The sequence below is a fragment of the Triturus cristatus genome, chromosome 4_1 (assembly GCF_964204655.1).
Source record: "Triturus cristatus chromosome 4_1, aTriCri1.1, whole genome shotgun sequence".
Lineage (NCBI taxonomy): Eukaryota > Metazoa > Chordata > Amphibia > Caudata > Salamandridae > Triturus > Triturus cristatus.
The window spans coordinates 1,016,458,332-1,016,482,443 of record NC_140585.1 but is presented as its reverse complement, the minus strand read 5'-3'; the positions used below and the strand labels follow the sequence as shown (position 1 = coordinate 1,016,482,443).

General features: G+C 46.6%; 1 protein-coding gene across 1 annotated transcript in view; it reads left to right on the top strand.

Annotated features, from left to right (window-relative positions):
- TUBGCP6 (tubulin gamma complex component 6) overlaps positions 1–24,112 on the top strand; it is a 492,321-nt gene that overhangs the window by 208,285 nt on the left and 259,924 nt on the right. The window contains exons 12-14 of the mRNA XM_085653952.1: positions 17,627–17,708; positions 17,796–17,884; positions 22,645–22,760. Coding sequence (XP_085510078.1) covers positions 17,627–17,708; positions 17,796–17,884; positions 22,645–22,760 — 287 coding nt within the window. The remainder of the gene's footprint in view (positions 1–17,626; positions 17,709–17,795; positions 17,885–22,644; positions 22,761–24,112) is intronic.

Genomic DNA, 24,112 nt, shown 5'->3' with positions numbered 1-24,112 from the left:
TTTCAAAGACGTATGTTGAAGCATTTTTCTCTTGGAATCAATACATTTTAGTGCCTCTCCCATGAAATGGCCATCCTAACTTTTTGTAGAAGTATACAGAAGAAACCCACCCGTGACTAATATCCTTTCAGAGACCTCCTTTGTCTCACTGAAATCTCCTCCATACCGCATCGCACCTAGAAAAGGGAGAAAGAATTCAGATCACATTACCATTCTCCTAATCTCCCTTCATTGCCTCCCTCTCTAAGCATGCATTATATACAAGTTCACTTATTTTACACGCCATGCCTACACAACAACGGACCCAAATACCTCAACGACAGAATCAACTTCCACGTACCCAAAAGAAACCTCTGATGTTCTCGCCGAAACCCCGGGCATCCACTGAGCCAGAGCAGGTGGAAGATACTTCTCTCACATTGCAGCCAAGACCTAGAACGAGCTACCGGCAGACATCAGACGCGCCCCCTCCCTGAACACCTTCAGGAAGACCCTCAAGACCTGGCTCTTCGGCTAAACAGATCTGCCCCCTCAGCGCCTTGAGACCCTCATGGGTGAGTAGCACGCTTACAATTCCCTGATTGATGCCTAGATCTCAAGAACACATCACATATGGTAGATTCTCACTACATTGTGTCCATTACTTTGTCTTACTGTGGTGTCGTTTGTAGGTAAGCATAATAGGTAAATGCGAAAGGTAATAGGGCTGGTTACTTAATGTTTTTTTTTTTTGTAAAATCTTTTTTATTTTGCAAAAACAAAGAAACAAAATGGTCATTTCGTATACATCAATTTTCGTAAATCTATGGTTACAGGTGTCGACAGGTTAATGCCAATATGACTTGTTCAGCACAACAAAGCACTTTCCGGTTAGTCCGTGGTTCCCATGCTGGGCCGGCGAGCCTGCGGTGGCTCACAGATGTCCCCTCTGAGTGCGTTCCAGTTTGTCCACACTTCCCCCCCATTTTCGAGGGCACCCCCTCACTGTATACACAGTCTTCTCTTTCAGCATACACCAGTCCATGTCTCTTTGCCAATCGGCCAGTTTAGGTGGAGCAGATGCCCCCCACAGGCGTGCGATGTTTCTCTTTGCCACCATTTGCCCAAGTGCGACCCAGAGTTTTCCCCTTGCAGGTAAGTCTGTGGGGTCCCAGATGTTCAGAAGGCATCGCTTGGCCTCTGGGCGTATTTCCACCTCCCACACCTCCTGCATACAAGACACCACACGCCTCCAGTACCTCCGCACACCCGTACATTCCCACAGTATATGGAAGAAAGAGCCAATCACCCCGCAGCCCCGCCTGCAGAGCCCCTCCCCCCCTCGTCCCATCGCCTGCAGTCTTGTGCAAGATATATACACTCTATGCAGTATTTTAAGTTGTATGAGTCGCAGTCTTGCCGATATCGCCACCTCCCTCGGGGACGCTAGCGCCTCCACCCACTCCTCATTATCTACTTCTAGACCATCCGCTATCCATTTCTCCCTGAGGAACTCGAGGGGATCCGGAGGATTATTGATCAGTTTCTTATATGTGAGTGAAATGGCGTGTTCCGGCATGTAGCCAGCGAGCAATCTATCCTCGAGTGGGGATGCCTGTGGGGGCTTGGTTCCTGGTGGTATGTTGGCCTGAAGGGAATGCCTAATCTGCAAATATCTGAAATATTCGGTGTGCGCCAACTCGTACGTGTCTTGCAGGTATGCAAAGGATCTAACCCCCTCGGGCCCCCACAGGTCCTTGACCTGCGAGATACCAATAAGGTCCCATCCCCGGAACTCCTTTGTATGTCCCAGGCTGCCCAGTCTTTCAGAGGCCCAGAGTGGAGTTGCCATTGTCAGAGTATTAGCCCAGCCGAGCTTGAGGTGCGCCGCGTGCCATATCTGCACCGAGTGTTTTGTCGGTCCCGTAAGCATACATTTACCGGTTTTGGAATAGAGTGCGACTTCATAATTCCCACCTGGGAGCAACCATCTGTCCATCCCGTAAGCGGGGTCGTTGCCGTCCCTATACGTCCCTTGGTTTATCGCCGACCAGTGGGCTGCCCAATAGTATTTGCCGATGTCCGGGAGGGCGATTCCCCCGTCGTACCATCCCAGTGTGAGCTTGTGCAGCGCAATCCTAGGTGTACCTGCCCAGAGGAGGGACCGCTGCGCCGCCTCTATAGCCATGAAATATGAGTTCGGCACGAGATCTGGGTAGTTTTGGAGGGCATAAATAAACCTCGGGAGCGCAAACATTTTGAAGAGGGCCGCGCGGCCCAGCAGGGACAATGGGAGTTTCTGCCAAGTATTTGAGTCCCGTTGAAGCCGTCGCAGGGGTGGTAGTAAATTCCTCTCGTATGTGAGCGTTTTGTCAAGTGAGACACAGACTCCAAGGTACCTGAACCCGCCCTCTGCAAAGGTAAGTGGGCAGTCATTGGGAAGCCTGGGAGGGCTGCCATGAAGGACATAAATTTGGGACTTGCCCCAATTGATGCAGAACCCCGAACTTTTCCCGAAGCTCGTAAATATGTCCATGGCTACCACGATTGACTTCCGCGGTTGGGTTAAATAGAGGAGGATATCATCAGCGTAAAGAGAGATTTTGTCCTCCCAGCCGTCTGCCCATCGCATCCCCGTGAGGGAGATGTCCTGCCTGATCCACGCTGCGAGAGGCTCAAGGGCGAGCGCAAACAGGAGGGCGAAAGCGGGCAGCCCTGCCTGGTCCCTCTTTCTAGAACGAAGACCTCCAAGACCTTATTGTTAATCACAACCTGCGCCAAGGGTTCAGAATAAAGAAGACGCACCCACGCTATAAAGAGGGGGCCAAAGCCCAGTTTACGGAGCACCGCTATCATGTAGGGCCACTCGAGAGTGTCGAATGCCATGGTGGCGTCAAGTGACACCACCACCGCGTCCTCTCGTATGGTGTGGCACCTCCCCTGTACACCATTCAGGCGTCGGATGTTGAGGGCCGTATTACGATGGGGCATAAAGCCAAACTGGTCCGGGTGGACCAACGCGGGGAGAACAGCGTGTAGCCTATTGGCAAGAGTTTTCGCCAATATTTTCGGTTCCGCATTTAGTAGCGAGATCGGTCTATATGAGGAGCATAGCTCCCGCGGCTTCCCTTCTTTCAGGATAGCCACAATAGTTGCTATGCGCTGGTCTCGCGGCAGTAATCCCTTAGCTTTGCTCTCCTCGAACATTCGTTGGAGGTGCAAACTTAAGGGCGTCGGGTTTGAGCTTGTACAGCTCGATCGGGAGGCCGTTAGGTCCAAGGGCTTTGCCCGGGCGAAGATCGACTATCGCATGCTCTAATTCGGCTGCGGCGAGTGGAGCCTCAAGTGTCTCCCTGTCGAGCTCCGACAGGCATGGCATACGGATATCCTGCAGAAGGGCCATAGAGTCCTCCTCGGAGCGATCCGTCCCTCTACTGTATACCTGTCGGAAATGCCTCGCAAACTCCGCGGTGATCTCGCGGGGTTCCGTAACAAGGGTCCCCGCCGCCGTTTCAATTTCTGGTACCACTTTGGTGGCCCTTTGTTTTTTCTCGAGCCAGGCTATAAGCTTACCCGCTTTGTCTCCTTGATCGTAGATCCTACCCGCCTTGTGGTGGGCCACCACTTGGGCCGTCTGCGTGACCAGCTCCCTATATTCCGCAGTTTTGAGTTGCAACCGATGTTGCGCATCAGGTTCACGATCCGCGCAAGCGGCCTCCTCCAGCGCCCGTAGGTCAGTCTCTACGGAGGTTAGTTGGGCCACCCTCTCCTTACGGCTGCCTGAGATGGCTGATAAGGCCTCTCCCCTAAGCACTGTTTTAAAGGCCTCCCACAGAGTAACTGAGGAGCATACCGATCCGACATTTTGTTTGAAGTATTGCGTTATGGAACGGGTCAGTTTTTCCCTGAGATCCTCATTTTTAAGGTGCCAGGCATTAATTGGCAGCACACATCCCTCCCGTCCCCGACCCAGCGTGATGTGTATAAAAACTGGCGAATGGTCGGAGATCCCGCGTGCCAGGTGCGAGGCCTCCCGTATCACCATGTCATGCTGTAATGGAGTCAATACATAATCCAGGCGGGAGAAGGAGTGATGTGGCCCGGAGTGGAATGTAAATTGCCTGCCCGTGGGATGCAGTAGTCGCCATAAGTCTGTGAGCCCAAAGGCATCGAGGAAGTCGGTCAACCACCTCTGCCCCATGGGCGTTTCCCTAGGGGGATGACGGTCCTGAGTTCCCGAAACTACCGCATTGAAGTCTCCTCCTATGATCAATTGACCTTCCGGGAGGGAAAGCAAGAGCCTACCCAGATCCGTGTAGGATTGCGTTTGTAGACCTGGGGGGACATATGCAGATACAAGATTTAATCTATGGCCCTCTCACCTCCCCGACATTGCTGCGAAGCGGCCCAGCGGATCAGTGTCCGTGCGGTCAATATGAAGGGGCAGGGAGCGACGCAGAAGGATCCCCACTCCCCTGGAGCCAGAGGTGAAGCCGGAGTGTACCGCAAAAGTGTATCCCCATCTGTTGAGGGCCTGACGTGCGTTTCTTGTAGTAACACTACATCAGGAAGGTGTCGTTTAATAAACTGCAGAACTATCGTGCGTTTGAGCCCATCCCCCAGCCCGTTCACGTTTCACCCGAGGACCTTAAGACTTTTCTCCCATGTGCTAGCCATAGCCATTACTGTAGAAGCTAGCCAGCCCCTGCGCACCTGTGTAGCTGCTGACCCTGTAAAGAGTGCCAATGTGTGACCATAAAACCTTCCCAACTCCCCTCCCTCCCGCCCGCCCCCCCACCATTATACAACCAAACAGAACATACACGGGACCCAGTACCCCGAATCTGGTCCCGACTTTCAAACAGGCCTTAGCAGAAAATCCAGTCCCCCCCCCTGAACGCAACCCCCCCCACCCTGCTCCCTGCTCTGTAGGTTTCAAACTACCCACCGCCCCAATTAGCAGAGCGCCTGTCGCCCGACCCCTCCCCAGAGAGAGATAGCCACCCCTCCCCTGGAGAAACATCCCTGATGGGGGAACATGAGCCGGCCCCAACTCCGACCGCCGTATCCGTGTTGTTCCAAACTATAAGTCCCTTAATTTATGGAGCATTCGAGGATCAGTCATTGCCCCACTTAGGCGAGAGGCAGAGGGGTCCACCTCCCACACCCTTGACACTACCCCGAACCCTGTGCATGTCTCATACTTTACTGTTCGGAGAGACGTAGTTCCGCAGTCTGAGGCCTCATCATGCCGCCGTTCCCTGGGGTGAGTCCCAGCGGGCACTATTCGATCTTGAATGCCAGGTCCTATGGCTCCACTCGTCGTCCACTGGTCTCCCCTCCGTCTAACCCGGGGAGGCGGCTCCGTCCTCTCCCCCGTGATTGCTGGCACGCTCCCTGAGTGCCGCCTTGACCCCCAGGAAGGAGCGTCGCTCTTGCTGGACTTTCAACGTGAAGTCGGGAAAAAACCGGATAAGGGCTCCTTCGCAATGTAGGTCCCCATGTTGTCTGGCCACCTGGAGGATGGCGTCTCGGTCTTGAAAGTTCAGAATTTTTGCAATGAGTGTTCTCGGCGGGGCCCCCGGTTTGGGTCTGGGGAGCAAGGCTCTGTGGGCACGCTCAATGGTAAATAGCTTGGACAATCGCTTCGGCTTTAAGTGCCTGAGAATTAAGTCTTCGAGAAATAGCTCCACACTCTGCCCCTCCATTCCCTCCGGCACCCCAACGACGCGGATGTTACTCCTCCGGGCCCTCCCTTCCTGGTCCTCGAGCCGAAGAGCCATTTGGCGGTGTTGGAAGACGAGCTCGTTCACTCTTCCCTTGAGCCGTTTTTCGGAGGCCTGAAGCGCCTTGATGTCTGCCTCGTTGGTTTTCTCCGTGGTCCGGCCAAGGTCAGCGCGAAGCAGATTAACCTCGATGGATATCTTGTCCATTTTTGTCTCTAGGTTGGTGGCCAGCGTCTGTATCGCGGCCATTATGGATGTTAGGGAAGGCTCCTTTTGGTTCGCGGCCGAGTCCACCGCTGCTTCAGGTTGCGACGGACCCTTAGGCACCGCGTATTTGTCCAGGTTATTAGTCTGCGTTTTTGTTCCCACCTTAGGCCGCATGTTGGTTCTCTGCCTCTGCAAACCAGTGTTTGCGCCCCAGTCCAAGAGTCGTTGGTGGATCCTCAGCACCACCTTAGCTCCGGGCCGCGCAGTAGAGCTGGACCAAAGGCCGGCACCGCCGCCGCACCGGACGTTGCGGCTCACCACTCCCGGCCACTAGCAGCCGCTCGGGGCTCCTCACACAGCAGGGACAGGCTCAGCCCGACTGGCCGAGCCGGATCACAGTGGGGGGACAGCGAGCCCCGCACCTGAACGGAGGACCCAGTCCCGTACTTATCGTCGTGCCATGTCGCAGTTCCTTCAGGTAGGCATACACTCAGCCCCTCGCAATTCCAATCAGTGGCACCTCGGGCCGTGCCGCGCTCCTCCTCGCCACCCACCTCGATTGGGCCTGCACAGCTGGTCCCCGGGGCCTCTCCCCTTCGCGCGGGGTGATGTGGAACTCCCGCAGCAGGTCGGCCGCAACGCAGGCCGAGGCTCACGCTGCTCCCCCGCAGGCCGCGAGGTCCCTCTCCGATGCGATCGCCAAATCCCGCGGGGCGGAGGGCAGAAACACAGCCCATCCTACACCTCAGACCCAGCAGCGATGATAGGCCCCGTCCCTGTCAGCGCGAAGTGTAGGCCGCAGCCGGGGCCTCCCGTAGTCCGGCTCCCGGCCCTCAGGCTCCAGGCCGCAGTCTCAGGTCGGCCGCCGTGCCGGAGAGCGCCGCGATCTGTCCCCGTCGGAGACCCAGACCCCGCTCGACTCGCGGAGCAGGAGCGCAACAGGTAGGGGAGCTGGTGCTGCCGCGTGAATGCGTACCAGCTAGGATTTGGTGCCGGATATTAGGGAACAACAACGGTCCCGGCGGAGCTCGGTTTCTTGGCGGCCATCTTCATCGGCGCCTGGCCACGCCCCCCGGTTACTTAATGTTTTAATAAATATTTATGATAAGGGTAAAAGTGTCAGCATATAAAATAGAAATTAAACTATATATAAATATGAATGGAAATATGAATTGCTCAGGAAAGACCCAGAAATAATTACAAAGAAATATAATAAAACATTAGAAAGCTATAGAAGGGTTTGGATTTATACAGCTATATTGTATAAATATTCTTCGGGCATCTACTATTTATACGAAACATATAATATAATTAAAAGGAGGACAAATAGGATTTACCCCTCCCTAAACAATCAGTATTTTCTAAAAAATATACTAATAAAACAAAGTTAAAACATATTAAATACATTTACACTTACAAGTGATACAAACAAAATTAGATCTAAAAGAGTCAGTATAAACATAACACAAGTAATTGAAAATTACTTCCATGATGTAGTGGTAGGTGATGTTCTGGATTACCTAGCAGTTGTAGGAAGATGATATTGTTCCCAATATAGTGACATACATTTTCTAACATGGCCAAGAAAGTAGATCTAGTGGCGTTAATACAACCCAAAGTCCCCTGCTCACCCACTTAGAAATAGTGAAATTCAACAAGAAAAAGACAGTAAACAAATTTTGAACTCTTGATTTCCTTTCCTAAAACTGTGGTTTCTCGCTACTTCTGGCCTTCAGACTCAGCTCTGTATTTATTTAAAGACAATTCGGCAGTGCTTTGCGTAAAAGTGCTTTCCATATTTATTGAATTATAATTAGTAAAGTGGTGCCATAATTTAAGCAATTCTGAAAGAGAAAAGCACAGCAAGAACAGAGGATCCACAAAGAGGTAAAAGGTGGTAGGAAAGAAAGAAAGCATACAAGTTTTAAAAGTGTATATGAACCCGGCCTATTAAATGTCAAATAACAAAATCTTAATTTAGACTCCTTCAAAAAATGTTAAGGGGGGCAAAAACATCCTGTATATCGAAACACTGGAGAGTAATTTGGGTGAATTCTACAACAGTCCAGACCATTGAGGAAATACACTTCCGGAAGATCACAATTTGTAGCACTGAAACATCTGCTCAGGCATCAAAGGGCGTCACGAATAAAGTTGCATTTCCGGGCTGCAAAGTCAATAAAAGAAAAATATGTAGGTCAAAGTCCTCACCACAGTATATCAATGAGAGAGGCAAGAGCCTCTCGGCTGTAGACAAAGATATTCTTAGGAACCAGACTCTAGTTGCGGTGTTTAGCAGTGACCTCTTCCTGCATTGCACCATAATGCCAGTTAGCTCACAATGCCTACTGATTCCCAGTTGTACCAAACCGCAGCATCTCCCAGGAGCAGGGTAAAGTAGAAGTTGCAGCCCGACAGGGACCTTGGCAAGTTGTACTGGTACGTACACACATATGTAAACACAAAATAGGGCTGTCCCTAGTGATGGTTCCTACAGGTTCCTACAGGGTCTCTAGAGATGCAAATCCAATGGGGGCATCTCACAAAATGTGAAGGACTGGCCTCACACACCGCCTGGTGTCATGCTTCATCATAGGCCGTCCTCGCCCTCTAAAAACTCAGTTTGATGGAGGGCGAGCATACACCTGAAGACAGGGATGCACTTCTAAAGTTAAGTGGTGGCCCGTGATTTAGTGAAAAGTGATCTAAAAACCATTACATTTGTCTGCAGGCAATTTTAATTAAAGATCAAATGTATGGTAATAAAAGAAGTGGACGGTGGTATGGTAAATCATTATCCCCTCACCGTAAGTAAGATCAACATGTTTCTGCTTTTTGTCCCTGAAGGGTACATAGTTTTCGTCAGGACCGCAAAAATAAATAATAGGCTCTGCCTTACTACACTATGTGTATGCAAGGACAACCACTAAAGGACCGGGGGTGAGGATAAAAACTCCCCGTGTAGTGTAGTACTAAAATGTGAGAAGTATCTGTAGAAAAAAGGAACAAAAGCACAAAACAAACCGAGCATGTAAGTTTGATAAAAGCACAATATGCTAAACGTACATCACCACACATTATGTCGCGCATGGTGGTATCTAAGTGAAACACGTGTCAGTCATACGTGTTAACACTGAAAACATGGAAAAAAAAGGGTTTCCTGGCCGCTTACCCAAAGACACTATCCTACTAACTCCGTGGGAGGTCGAGGGTGGAAGGGCCTACTGTGACATTTCTGGAATGAGAACAATACACGGAGACATGGGCTGCTTGCATCATGGTCCATGTAAGAACAGTAAAACATCCATACAAACATTCATACAAGTGCATGCCTCATGGTGAGTGCATGCACATGGAGCGTAAAAGTACGCTTCTTCATTCATTCGTGACACTCATACTCTTACTGTCATCTTCAGCGCTTAAGGCAGTTGCATCTAAAGTCGTCATCTTCGCCTCCCCGCCGGTGAATAATGGTGAGAGGGGAGTGAGTTTTTATACTTCTGTGCGCTGGCTTGTTAGTCGTTAATTGAAGGAAGATTGCCCTCGCCTGTGTGAGTTCCATTGTACGGCCGGTATCCTGCCTGATTGCCTGATCTTGGGTGTGACAGAAAATGAACTAACGCTCCCTCTCGGAGTGGAAGAAGGTGCAGATTAGGGCGTGCGCTAAAGGTACTACACTGATCTTCTACTTGATGCCAAAAGACGGGTGATTAGGAATACGCGTGCAGAGGGCGGGGATCGCATGTGTGTAGCGGCTTTGTTGTGTGCACATGCGCATAGGCGTAAAAAGGTCCGCCTCTAAATGCATCTAGGAGACAGTGTATTCCTAGTTGTGCCTGAAACCATACCCATACGACGGTTATGGAAGTGCTAGCAAATGCATGACCATCTACTTATGTCCACAATCTCGAGTATACTGCAGAGCCATCTTCCAAAATGAACACCCCTTCCATCTCTAAATAAGGAACTACAACCCTCCAACACTGATCATCAACTATGAATTCACATGATGTAACTTTGAACCCACCTAGATTTCTCAGTCACTGCACCAACTAAAATCACTCCAAACCTACATACAGTAGCATGGTACCCTCTATGATTGTTCAATTACTGACCATGTAACAATCAAGCTTGCTCTCACCAAGCAACCTGTGATCACTGATTTCTTAGATGATGTGACCATGTAACCAACATTCCTTTAAGAGTGCCCCTTCCTGAAAAGAGTTAATCGAAAAAAGTTAACTATCACCTAGGAGATTGTGAATCTAATCCCCTAATATAGTGCAATACTAGTGTTTGTGTTTCAGAGGTTATTGGTGCTTTGGATGTCATGAATTGGAGCCACATGCAATGTAAAAAGGGCCTTGTATGCTTCTTTGTGTGCAAGACCACTGGAATCAGATGTCAGCGTATGAGCTCAAGACCTCTCTGATCTGAGCACACCTGTACCCCATCTGTAAAGAGTTGTAATTTTGCAATATAAGAGTTGGATAAAGAATCCCAACATGTAAATATGCACAGGCTCCCAAAAGTTTACATTGTTACTAATCATTTGGCGATGTATTTGTTTTAAGCCTGGTAATGAAATGTGCTTAGTAACAAATGATTGAATAGTTGAATGCATGCATGCTATCACAAATGTTATAAACTTGATTTAAGCAGAGGAATTTAAAAGGCAATCTCAGTTTGATTGATGACGGACCTTAAGCAAATGAAGCTAAGATTCTTGCAGTTTCTCTGCCTAATATTTTCAGCACACTGATTCAGTTCTTGTTTCAGTAGCGTGCTTTAATGCAACAGCTATCCCATGGTTAGGCTTCAATGTTTTCCTTTTCTATTTGTTGTGACCTCTAGTGGTTTTCTTTCAATGTTTCCAGTGATCTAAATAAATTTCCCAAAATCACTGGTTATCAGTGTTTACTCTTGTTTGTTTTGTAAAAAATCATGGGGTCAGTGTTTTGCGGGTGCTTATAAGAATTTGCTGTTTAATTCCATCCTAATCTTGTTCATTCTTAGTATTAATTCGGCCTTCCTTTTTTCCTACTCCTAATTCTCTTCTCTGTCTTGTTTCATTGTATTGCTCTGTCAAGTAATTATTTCCCTAGCGGTCTCATTTCTCAGCACACAAACTCCTCTTTCGCACTCTATGTCCAGGGTGCTCAAGTATGGGGATATCTTTGCACCCATTAAGATTTGATTGCAGCAGATAAAAGGTTAATGGTAAACATTTAACACACCTTCCTGCTGCTCTATTTTCCAAACAAATGATAAAGTTCGACCGACTGAAGATTTTATACTTGGTACATGAGATGTATCCCATGGGGTGCTCAGCACTCTATTATTGCTAACTAGTGTCCCACCGACCTGTTGTCTTGAGATAGCAAGAACTGACACGGTTAACAAATGTGGCAGTACTGTCTGATTTGAGCATATTCCTGCTGTACATTGTCATAGTGGCAAAATCTGTTAAGAAATGTATTTACAGATTATTCACTATACGGTCTTTAGTGGCAGCTAACTCTAATCCTGTGCAGAATACCTTGGGTTTTTTGCTTTTGTGCAGCTGACATCATGAATAAAGTTTACTTTACATCATTATGTCATGACTGCATGAATTTGTTTTCATATGAATGCCAACACTATGACTGCTAAAATTAGATTTTTACCAAGCATTTGGCCTTTTGTTTAATTGAAAGTAGAGTGTGGACTGTGCTCCTTCTAGCATGCGGGAGAGTCTCCAGAGAAACTTTACCTTTGTGTCCTAAGCAGCAATCACTGTTGTCATGCATTTTCGGCCTTACAATAAAGAATGAATACAACTCAATCATCAACTGAACTTGATGATTTTAAGGCTTTTTCTTGAATATGTTCGAATCCAGTATGCAGGCTCAGAATGTTGCATGTACTTATGTATGTTCAAATTGTACTGTTTCGGAACATACTGGGAAACAGAGCAGTGGATGACCCTTCATGTTTCTAAGCTGTACTGTCTGCAATTTATACACTAATGTGTAGTTTTTCCTGAGTTAATGTACGCCCTTTAGATAGCACAGAGAAGTGTGGCTCAATGATTAGAGCGGCAGACCCTGATGCAGTGGTCTAGCCCGGGACCAGGGTTCAATTCCCCGCCTCGGCGGGTCTTGGGCTCAAAAATTCCACGGACCGGATAATTCTCGCCTCGGTGCCATTCCAATCATGGAGTCCCACTCTGCAACTCTGGGCAATAGCTTGCTTAATCTCCACAACGGCCCCCACAACGCTAAGGATGCCTGGCCTCCACCTTGGGGGTGCCCAGGAGTGGACGCCTCACAGGGAAAGCTAGGATGGGTTCCACAGCGGTATTCGTACAAGCGCCGAGAGACCTCCGGTTAGTCGTGCGCTATACAAGTATCCATACATTTACATTTACATTTAGCACAGTTTCAGCAGACTGGTCTGTGGACCTCTTGTGAACCTGCTCTTGGTAACAAAGGATGTTCACTAAATGGTCCTTGCCTTTCTGTATGAAGGGATGCAGCTTCCATTGGAAGGCTTTTCCGACCATCACCATGTAGATTCGTGAACAGGAGAGTTAAGCACAGTGCTTTATGTGCCGATGTTCATTGTAGAGGCATTGTATATACAGAGATCTTTGTTTCCACAATCCTGATACCTGACCTTTCAGAAAGCAAAACTCTGTCCTGCTCTCAATGGGGGAGGATGGGATCATGGTTGTGCCTCTTCCTCTGGACTGAGACCTTGCACATAATTTGTCTGACAGTCTGCTGGCCACTACATAGCTGTGCTCAGTGAGCAGTAAGCTGAATCCATATGAGGTGATACACACTCCCAATGTGGTATGACGTAGGTCGAAGGAGTTCTGGGGCCTGGTGGATGGTCGAAAGGGCATATTAACTGGCTTACCATGGTCCAATCTGGTCATGGTGGGAGCCTCCGTCACAGAAAAGTGCTTAGATGTAGAGACTGCACTTCTACTGCTTTGCTACCAAAAGGCACCAAATCAGTATAAGGGCAGCAATATCCAGTGTTTCCCGGCTTCTACTGTAAAGCAAATATTCCTTTTGCTGGTGTTTTATTGGTTAAAATTGATTTTAACTGAAATCCGGAAACCCTACTCTTATTCCTTTCTACAAGAACAATTTAAGATGTGAGCACATTGAATCAGCACACCTAATATACTATTGAAACAGTTCTCAAATTCTCTTTCTACCAAATCATACTCCTGAGAAGACCCTCTTGTCAATTGCACCATAAAGTTGGAAGGGCACTGCTCAACTAAGACAAGATGATTGCAATGCCCTGTACTGTAGACTACCAGTTTATTAGTACTGCAGCCTGACAGTATTCCTTCATCAAGACTTCTGCTCCCAGAACAAATGTAGTTATGCGCCGTGCTCAAGATAAGCAACATAAATATTTAGATCTGCTATTTAGAAACTCACCAGCAATATTTAGTTCTACTTGGCCAGTCAGGAAGCAGTAAATTACTGGTGCATACATTGAAGTATTATGGCGTCTAGGAAACCTATAAATATAAACTAACAGGTGCCTGATGTGGTCAAAGTACAACTTGAGGCATAAAGCTTTAAGCTGTTCTTTAGTACTAATTTGCCAGAAGCTGACAGAGCTCACTGGCTCTCCCCACCCACACGCTGTCCCTCTGTCAAAGAACGCAGCTCTAGAATCTCTTACAGCCAGAGTTCCTGCTGATGTTTGCCTTCACCCATCTACCAGAACTGCAACACAGTAAGGACAAAGGGCAGAAGACTCCTCATAGCAGTAGCAGTGTAATTATAATTTGTGCAGCAGGTGTTCTGTCACCAGGTTCCAGGAGTATGAATATCGAACTGCAATCCAGTTATGGTTTTTACTAGCTTAACTGTGGGGGGAATGGTGTCCATTCTCCTTGCTTGGATTAGGACCAATAGGGTTCTTGTTACAGCACTGACTCCACTTAAAAGTACCATACACATTCAGCTGACGATTCAGATGTAGACCACAGCTCATGCATAATTGGCAAGGTGTAATATATTGCTACCTCAGTGACAGTCTACAACAGTAAAGAAGCACAAACCAGCTGATTTGGCTGGCAGCATTGACTGCACTCCTTCATTGTCATACCCCACAGGCCCTCATCAATACGTTCTCAGTGCTTTTAAGTGCACTGGGATCGGTCAAAGAGCATCGCAGACACAATCCGACTTTGAGTGCAATCACTAAATGAAATGAGAAGTGCATAAAAGCTGTGAACTTGCTCAAAAACATCTCTATAATGCAAGCGGATGAGTGTTTTATTTGTCAAGCTAGTTCTTGTCAATTTTAGCTGGAAACATGCCTCTCGGAATGCTAACTTGTCATTATCAAGACTACATGTAAAACTAGACCATCCTGTGAATTATATCAGAATAGATGCCAAAGCTTCAGTTTACATGATCAAACAAATAACATTGTGGAATGCTTCTTATTGGTGATTGTTAATTCCCAATTATTGGGTAAAGCGACCCTTTTTTCCTCTGCACTGGATTGCTCCTTTCAGTTTTAACCAAATGGAGCCTCGCAGCTTATTTAACACCTACTAGGAGGCAACACAGACTGGTATTCTGAATTTTGATGAGAGCGCGCCCCTAAATAAAAGTAACTAGGGCTAGGCAAAGTAAAATGAAAGTGAGCCCTTGGAAGGACTTCAAGAGCCCACATAATTAATGGTACTATTCATATGTGCCCACAATACTGATATAATACGAAATAAATTGTGAAACACAGTACTAGGGGAACACTATAACACGGGTTGCTTTGAAAACTATTAAAAATTTGTTTTTTAAAGAAAGTCTAGGTATTGTTTGTATTATGTCTGTCAGAAATATGTAAGGCTTAACAAATTAAGCATTTTGATTTTACTGTATGTATGTAGTCCTTTTTAGAGCTAGGTTCAGAATTTGTAAGAACCACACTCAAGCCAGTCGTCATCCAGTACTGAAACAAGCTCAGTATTTGACTGGTAGTGAGGAGGTTGGGAATTATTTTAGGTTTAAATCTTTCATTGGGTGAACAGCCATAGTATCAATGTGCCATGCGAGAAGCATCAAATCGTGGGCTATGCAGAGCCCAGGTAGGTGACTTGGCACATAACACAAACTGAAAGTGTAAATATGAAGAAAATAACAATAGATAACAATTCCCCCACTCTCCCAACATCCTCCCCCAACCCCTCATACCCCTCGTCCACTGCGAGTTAGGAATCGTGTTTGGGTGCAGAGCGTTCTCTCATTGAGTGGTAGCATCAGATGTGGTGAGACTTAAGAGGTGTAGGTGCTTGGGGCACGTAAGCTCCCTGAATTCTTAGTGAGAGGGAATCCGAGGGTTCTTCCAGTGAAGTAGAATGTTTTGAGTGGCCATACCCATCGCTATCTGGCACACTCTTCTGGACCTGAGAGGGTATGTTAGGGGGGGTCGGTACTCCCAAGAGAGTGTAGGCAGGGAATCAGGGGAGCTCCGTGTCGAGGTGTTTATCAAATTCATCTAGGATCTGAGACCAATACTGTTGTAAATGCTCACATTCCCAAAGGAGGTGAACCAACATTCCGGTTTTCCCACACCCCCTCCAGCAAGCCGCGCTTTGTGTGGGGTCAGCTCGGTGTATGCGTTCTGAGGAGTAGTACCAGTAGGTGGCTAATTTGGTTAGCGTTTCTGTAAGGCCCATGTTGCTTGCCATGTGTGGTGCCCTGTAATATACACCCTCCCATTCTTTGCTGCAGAGTTTGCATCCTAGATCCCTCTCCCATCGCTTGCATTGTATGTGTGTGTGTATCGAGTGAGTAGCGTCTTATAGAGATCCAAGATCAATTTCTTATCTGATGATCTTGTGATGAGCCATCGTTCGTTAGGGGTGAGGTGCCTCTGTGCGTGCGGCCTATTGTCAGGGTGTAATGCCCAGTGTCGAAGTTGCAAGTAATGCAGCCTTTCGGACTCAGGAAGTCCATAGTCGGATCTAAGGTGGGGGAAGGAGATCACCACCTGTACATCAAATAGGTGTCCCAATGCTCGGTATTCCGTGGCCCGCCAGTGTGTAAAGGAAGTCTCGCCTATCCCTGGGCTAAAATCTGGATTGTCAAAGAGTAGAGTGAGAGGAGAGGGGAAGGTAGTCTGCTCGTGTCTCCTGTTAGTCTGGTCCCATGTTGTTAAGATGGTGCGTGTAATGTGAGAGGTGTAGAGGTTTGGGGGTCTATGCGGCCTCTTGAGGAAGGGGATCTTCCTGAGGGATGTGCCCGCCTCTGCTCGGTCCTGAAATAGCTAATGCTTCTCTGACTCAGTGCGATTCCATTCCACTAGATGCTGTGGCTGCGCTTTGTAATAGAGTTGGATATCAGGAATCCCAAGTCCACCTTCGTTAGGCGGGAGGGTGCTGACAAGTTTCTTCTTTCGTGGTTTACGACCTTGCCATATGAAGAGGGAGATCTCCGACTGTACGTGATTTAGCCAGCCTGTGGGAGGCCGTAGGGGGAGCATCTGGAAGAGGTATAAGATTTTGTGTAAGACTGTCATCTTGATGGCTGCTATCCTCCCTAGCCAAGAAATAGGGTAATGCTTCCACTGCTGCATATCGGAGCGGATTCGCGCATGTAATTTGATGTAGTTGACTGATGCCGTGGTTTGCAGAGTAGACGCTAAGTGAATGCCCAAATATGGGACCGTGTTCCCAGACCATTTTATGGGATGCTGACTTTGAAGGCACGCCTGAATGTGTGGCAATAGGGAGAGGTTGAGGGCAGTCGATTTCGCAATATTGACCCTGAACCCAGAAGCCTTCGCGAAGGAGTCCAGCTCCGACAAAAAATCTCCCACAGCTACAGCTGGGTCCGCCATGGTTAAGAGGACATCCGTGTATAGACTGATGGTGTGTACGTCACCCCCGAATCGAATGCCAGTGATGTGTGGGTGGGCCCGAACTCTCTGGGCTAGCAGTTCCATGTACAATGCAAAGAGCAGGGGTGACAGGTGTACCTCTGCTTATGGGGAACGGGGTTGAAGTATGTCCGTTGACTCTCACGGACGCCGTAGGGGAGTGACAGCAGTTTAGATCTTGTGTCCTCATTCTCTCTCCCAGTCCACCGTGGATCAGTGCCTGTTCTAGGTATGGCCAATGGACCCGGTCAAAGGCCTTTTCCGCGTCGATAGTAAGGAGCATGTGGTCCCCGGGGATTCGTGATGCCTTCTCTATAAGATGTAAGACCCTCTTAGTGTTGTCGCTGGTCTGTCTTTGGGGAATAAATCCCGCCTGGTCGGGATCGATTAAGTCCAGCATGTATGGAGCTAATCTAAGCGCCAAGAACCCATTGTATAGTTTTATATCTATGTTCAGGAGAGAAATGGGGCGATATGCCTTGCAGCTAGTGTTAACTTTCCCTGGCTTGGGAATAACCACGATAGCGGCCTCAAGCATGGATCTGGGGATCGTCCCCGGGGACGCGAAGGTATTGTAGAGCCTGGTCAGTAAGGGGGAATTATTTTAAATGAATTTTGGAAACAAAGTTGTACTATGTAATTTTTAATAAAAGTGCTGAAACTGATTAGTGAACAGGAGGTACATTTAATGATTGGTTACCCAGCTATACCAAAATGCTCAATTATGTGCACTTCCAGGTGAGCATTCTGTCCTTTTATTCTTTCACCGTATAAGTTTAGATATCTGTTAATATTTGTTTCTCTTTTTATAGGATTTGAGAACAGAGATTGCAAAACAAGAGTTAATTGTTGAGGCACGTCGAACAGCTTCTCGAATGCTAGATGCTTTAAAAGGTAAGCATAGTTCCTTTTTTGTGTTAATAAGGTTGCCATAGTTTTATTTGTTATATGTGCTTCTAACTATATTTAAAATTGACTTAGATCGACAGTTGTCATACAGAACGGCTTTGGATGCGAAGAAGCGAGAGCAATTTCAAAAACTAAAAGAACAATTTGAAAAAGATCAAGAGGTACTGTTTTGGTTGCTTTTGTTTGTTGTACTTGCTTTTGTTGAGTAGTGTACTTTTAAGTGCAACATGTAATCGGAACAAAAATATGAAGGGTATTTTGTGTCACAAATTCATAACCTGTTACATGTTGTCTTTTTACTCTCATCCACATTGTACATATAGTAGGATCAATTTTAAATGCAACTTGCATCCCTGCAACACCTCTCACAGAAAAGTGTATTTTAAACACTACTAAAAACACACCTATTTTGCAATTAAATAAAAATTAAATCTGTGTCAGCCTCATGTACACTCCTACATACACACAAATGGGAAAATAGTGAGCTGCTTGTTCAGAATCTCACACTTAATTCAGGGATAACACCCTGATGTAGTAACAATGTTGCTGCTACCACTGGCATTGCCTCTGAATTTTGGGTTCTGTGTGATAAGAAAAGAATCCTGTGATTACGATCCATGTTTCATTGTTTAGCATTTGGTGTGTAACCAGTCACAATCATTCTTCAAGGTAAGATATTAGCTCAATTTTCATTGCCGCCTTTTTTTTGTGAAAAACATTTTATTGATTTTACAACACAGGAGAAAGCAGTGCGTCAAGCGTGAGACAAGTATAGAATACAATATAACATTGTAAGACAGTGACAAAGCATGGACATCATCACAAGTCATCAAAGCCGCAAACATTATAGCATAACCCGTTCTTCATTGTGATACATTGAGAGTGTCCACACCTCGGAGTCCCTCACCTCCATTAGTAGCGGGGGTCTGCCGGCGCAAGGCTCTAGCTGTATCCCTCCGTACTCTGCTCAGTCTTTCCAAATCTTAAAATGTTTCTGGGGGCATCCCCGGGTCAAGTATATCGGACGTTCCTTTCCCATGCACTGATCCATGACCTTGGCCCACGCCTCAACAGGGGGAGCCTCTGCCACCTTCCAAGCCCGACAATGTCTCTTTTAGCAACCACTAGACTGAACCAAAGAAGCGCCTTCTGGTAGCGTGTTCCTCCCATATCATCTGTGATATGAAGATGGGCAAGTTTGTGGTTTCTCGAACTGTCCCAACCCAGCACCTTCTCGAGTCGCCCCAGCACGCCACCCCAGAAGTGGGTCAGTCCGGGCAATGGCAAAATGTGTAGGGTAATTCTCCCTGTGGGTCATCGCACCTCAGGCAGTTCCCCATGGAAATCAGGCCCATGCAATGGAGCCTGGCTCTGGGGAAATATATCCTGTGAAGCACTTCTAGCTGTATTAATCAAAATTGAGAGGCTATAATTGCCTCTCTGGGGGCTTCGACCACCTCCCTCCATCGTCGTCATCCAATAAACCCAGCTCCCCTTCCCACGCACTCTGGATCCCCACCATCGGGTCTGGCAGATTATGTAATAGCATTTTATAAATATCTGACAGTTTATGTTCCTTGACGTTTGCGAGGTGGATTTTGGCCTCCATCTGGGAAAATTCAGGGATATCAGCCACTGATGGTAGAAGAGGGAGAAGAACGTGACTAAGCTGCAAATATCGGTAAAACTATGTACGATGCATGTTGTACTCCTCCTGCAGGTACTGGAAAGACCTAAGCATCCTATTATGAACCACATCCCTAAATGTTGAAATTCCTATGACATCCCACTTGGAAAAGCCACAGAGGGCTGCCACATGTGGGAGTCGGGTGCCCCGCCACAACAGGGTCTCCAGCATGAGAAAACAGCACATCCCACACTCTTCAGGGCTGCATTCCACACACCGAACGCTACCTTTGTGGTGGATGGGAGCTCCGCAGAGACACTCCCCCCATACAACAAATATGGAAGGTACTGACTGCCCAGTACCCATCCCTCCGCTGCGTACGCAGGGTCCCGAAAGCCAAGAACCACCATTAATTTATATTAAGTAAATGTGCTGCCCAGTAGTTGAGGAGCATGTCAGAAGTAGCTATCCCACCTTCAACAGCTATTTTACAACATTTCCCCAGAGCAATGAGGAGCACCCCACTACCCCAAATCCCAAAGCAATAGTCTTGATTTGTGCGTTGACCTTACTGAAGAAAGTTTTATCTAGCAGGAAGGGATGATTTTGTAATTGATAAAGTAAACGTGGCAGGAAGATCATTTTAAAATTGCTGAGTGTCCCAACAGGGACAGAAGAAGAATGGACTAGAACTTAGTGTCCCGTCCAAGACCAGCTAACTGAGGCACCAGGTTCCAATCAAAGGATCAGGTTGCGTTGTCGGTAACATTGACCCCCAAGTATTTGAAGCCTAAGGGGAGGATCATTATCACTGCCGCCGACGGCATATCCACTGGGCAGGAAGTGATGGGATAAATCGCAGATTTGTGGACATTCATCTGAAGGTCAGAGTAGGATCCAAAGATAATCAAGATCTGGAGCACCCTGGGGCCTGACATGTCTGGATCGTCCAAGAACAATTCTCAATTAGGACTGAGATTGGCCTGAAATCCCAGTAGTGGTTACCCCGCTTTGGCAACCCCATGATCCCGGCAGTTCAAAGACCTGGGGGCAGTTCACCTTTCTCCAAGGCCTCTTAAGGTCTCCAGTAGTATCAGTCTGCTCTTTGGTCACACTATGCATCACAACTCGGCCAAGAAACCATTGGGGCCCTCAACTTTACCAGCGTGTAGCTGAGCCAAGGCTGCACATAGGTCATCACCAGTAACGTTGGCCTCCAGCGCTTCACTCTCCTCAGAGGTTAGGCGCGGCATCAGAAGTTCTAATACGAATTGAGATAGGTCCTTTGTAGGAACTCAAGGGGTCCGCAATAGACAGCGAGCGGTAATAAGCTGCAACGGCCACTGCAATGGGTTCACTCCCAGGTACCCGGGAACCGTCTTCAGGCAGTAAGTAAGCCACTGGGGTGCCCACCTCTCTTGAGTTGTACAGCTAGTGCAGTGTGTTTCCGTCTTTATACCCTACTGGTAGACTACTATGGATGGCTAGCCACGCCTCTCTCGCCTCCTGTGTGAGCTCCTGGTGAAGCAAGGTTTGAGTATGTATTGATGCTCGCGAGAGGGCTTCCTGCTCTGTTTTCATGTATTGGCCCCCTTAGTTAAGTATAGTCTTCGAGGTACCCGACCTTCCACTGAGCCCTATCCCTCTGACCCTTGGAATAACTGATGATACGCCCCCTAACCGTGGCCTTCTGAGTCTCCCAGAGGGTAATGCAAGAAGTCACAGGTACTATTATCGGCAAGGAATTGCTGGAACGCCTGTTGGCACAGCTTCTTGAAGTCTTCTTTTTGGAGGCACCAACCGTCCAGGCGTCATCTTTATACTGCCCTCCCAGGGCCCCTAACCAGCTTAATCACCACCAGCAAGTGATCCTAGAATCCCCGGGCTAACAGTTTTACATCACGAACCTGATGGCTCACCCTGCTATGCATGAAAACATAATCCATATGGGAAAAGCAGCGGTGTGCTCCCAAGTATAAGAGCCTTCTTAGAAGGTGGCCATCTTGTAGCCGGCTCTCTAGTGCTACCTCCCCAACTACAAGAGTAGGTTAGGCAACTATAAGAGTAGGTTAATGCAAGGCCAAGTTGTTTGTTATCCTCTTGAAAGTTATGGTGGTATGGGTGATTATTTAAAGCAGGTAGCCTTTGTCAGTTTTAGATGGGGTTCTGGCTCTGTCCTTCCTTCTCATTCCTCAGAAGTTAGGTGTTTTCTTTCAGGCTAGATGTACATCTGACATTTGGCAGAAACCCTATTTGACCATTGTGTTCAACTTCACAAAACTGAGAGCGTTAGAAAATTAGAGATCTTTATCCAAATCTATAATGGCTTGCGTTAAGCCTCCAACGTATCAAAGTATCAAGATACTAACAAGGCCATCAGCAGCACTGCACCAGTGCCATGTTTCCAAGCATGGAGAGTGAAACAACCAACCATCCGGCTGCCACAAAACAGGCATGATGCTATGTAATAGCTCCATTCATTATGGTGACAATGCTGTATCATTCGGTGAACTGCTCTGTTGGCTTCATGCCAAATGTAATGTTTTGCATTTAGGCCAAAAAGTTCCATTTTAGTTTAATCAGACATGAAATATTTTGGCGTATGGCTACAGAATCCCCCAAATGTTTTCTGTACTTCAAGCTGCATGGGATTTGGTTTTCTTGGTTATTAGTTTTCTTCTTTCAGCTTGACGGTTAAAACCAGGGACATGATGCGCACAGTCTGGTTGCAGCACGATTCTTTGCATTTCACTACAACCAGACTCACCCTTTGCTGTACAAGGAATTCTCATTCACATTTTTCAAAACGTGTGTAAAGTTTTTCTACACCATACATACTTACCCAGGGAAAAACTAAGAACTAAAAAGGTTTATTTTGGAAAGGGCAAGCAGAGTTTATGGAGGAATGTGTATTATAAGGAAGCACTGCAGTCAATATCACAAAGGTTCGCAATACGTAATATCTGCATTGAGTGTTATGAACTTCTCAAATGCACTCTAAAATGTTTGATGCATGGAACGTTGCATAATTCTTTTTGTTTTCCATTGTTGCTTGCTATGTAAACTCTACATGATAAAGGAGAATCCATAAAACAGTTGTTTCATAATATGATAATTTAGGCATTCTAGAAAAAATATGTATGTAAATGCATCGTATTATTACATAAAAAAGAGCTTTGGAATTCCACCTGAATGAAATATAAAAACTTCTAAAGATCAAATGCTTTAAATCTAATCATACTTTGTTAATGTGATGGCAATTATTCTAGATTTTACTCTGGTTTTTTCTCTTAGCGCCGACTCACAGCCAAAAAGGAGGAAACCGAAGAAGACTCCAGTTATGCTAAAGAGCTTGCCGAGAGAGAAAAGCAGTTAAAGGCCTTAGAAGAAGAGCTGGAAGCGAGAGCAAGGTAACATGCTGTTCTCTGCTCAATAAAAGGGTGTATTTGCTTTGGTCAGCCAGGTCTTCTACCTCATCTGATGTTACTTGTGTATGTTGTGTACTATGGTACAGTCACCAACATGTGCAAGTATTACAAAATCAAATCAAAGGTTTAGGTTTGTTCCCACCTGTCCCATAAGACACAAGCAAAGATTATAGAAAAGGGTAATAAAGGCTTATATTTTGTCTGTGCATTTATCAAGTATTAAGAACAAATGGTATTGAAGTGTTTGTCCCAGTAATGGTACAAAGCCATGAATATTCAGACTGTAAACATTAAGAGTTATCTCAACGATTATTAAGATATCCGGTAAAATTGTGATTTTGCCATTTAAATGTATTCAAGAACTTAAATTTGCATTCGGCATAAGAAAAATAGGACAAACGAGTAGACCGACTTCCACAAAGGTAGTGGAACATGACGTATAGGCTCTGGATGTGTATTTTTTAAACTGTCCTTTTAACATGCTGCTTTGCTTGTGCGCTCAGTGCTGATGTGAGTGTGTTCCAGTTCTTAGGACTGAGAACGTGAACATTCCTTTAACAATGGTGGTATTAACTGCATCTCAGAGTGGTGAACAGTAGGTTTCAGTAAGCATAATGTGTGTGGACATAGGAGTTGTTAGCCTCCGTGGATATTGTGGCTATTTTATTTTCTATTGTCTATTAACTTGTGGCATTCTTTAGATCTTTGTGTGGTAATAGTAATCTGGTTAGCACTGCTATTTGGGGTTAGAGAATGCACTCCTGAGTGGTTTGTCCTTTTGGGTGATGCTTTCCTAGATGGGGTGTTTAATACCTGGGCAACGAGGCTCTGAGGCTACAATGAGTGAGTACCCTACTGTTGAGCTTTTTGTGTAGAGAAAATGTCGACGAGTATGAGTTTTCTGACTGTCATTTTGTATCCTCTGACATGGTCATGGAAAAAGAATTGCTCCAAGATGCCAAAGAAACAATAGCATCCCCATCAAATCTGCATGCAAACGTCTTGTATTCTAGTGGGAAACATCACGCTAGGAGAGCTTTCACACCATTTTTTAGGTTTCTTGTGTATGGCGATTATGCTGTTCATGGTGCACATATTGTGTTCTTTACTTCTGTCACCTTCAGTCATTTGCATATTTTGCCTTGGAGCCTTCAGCCATTGATGATCATATCTTGTATCCGCCTACAGGAATATTTTGGTGTCACTATTGATCTGTTGGCTGTTTAGATGTGCCCTCTGTCATCATCGAAATCTCTGAGGGACTGTTTTAGTCTGTGCGGGCCTGGTAGCTTTGGGGAGCAATCACTCCCAAAAGCATCTGACAAATGGGTGCT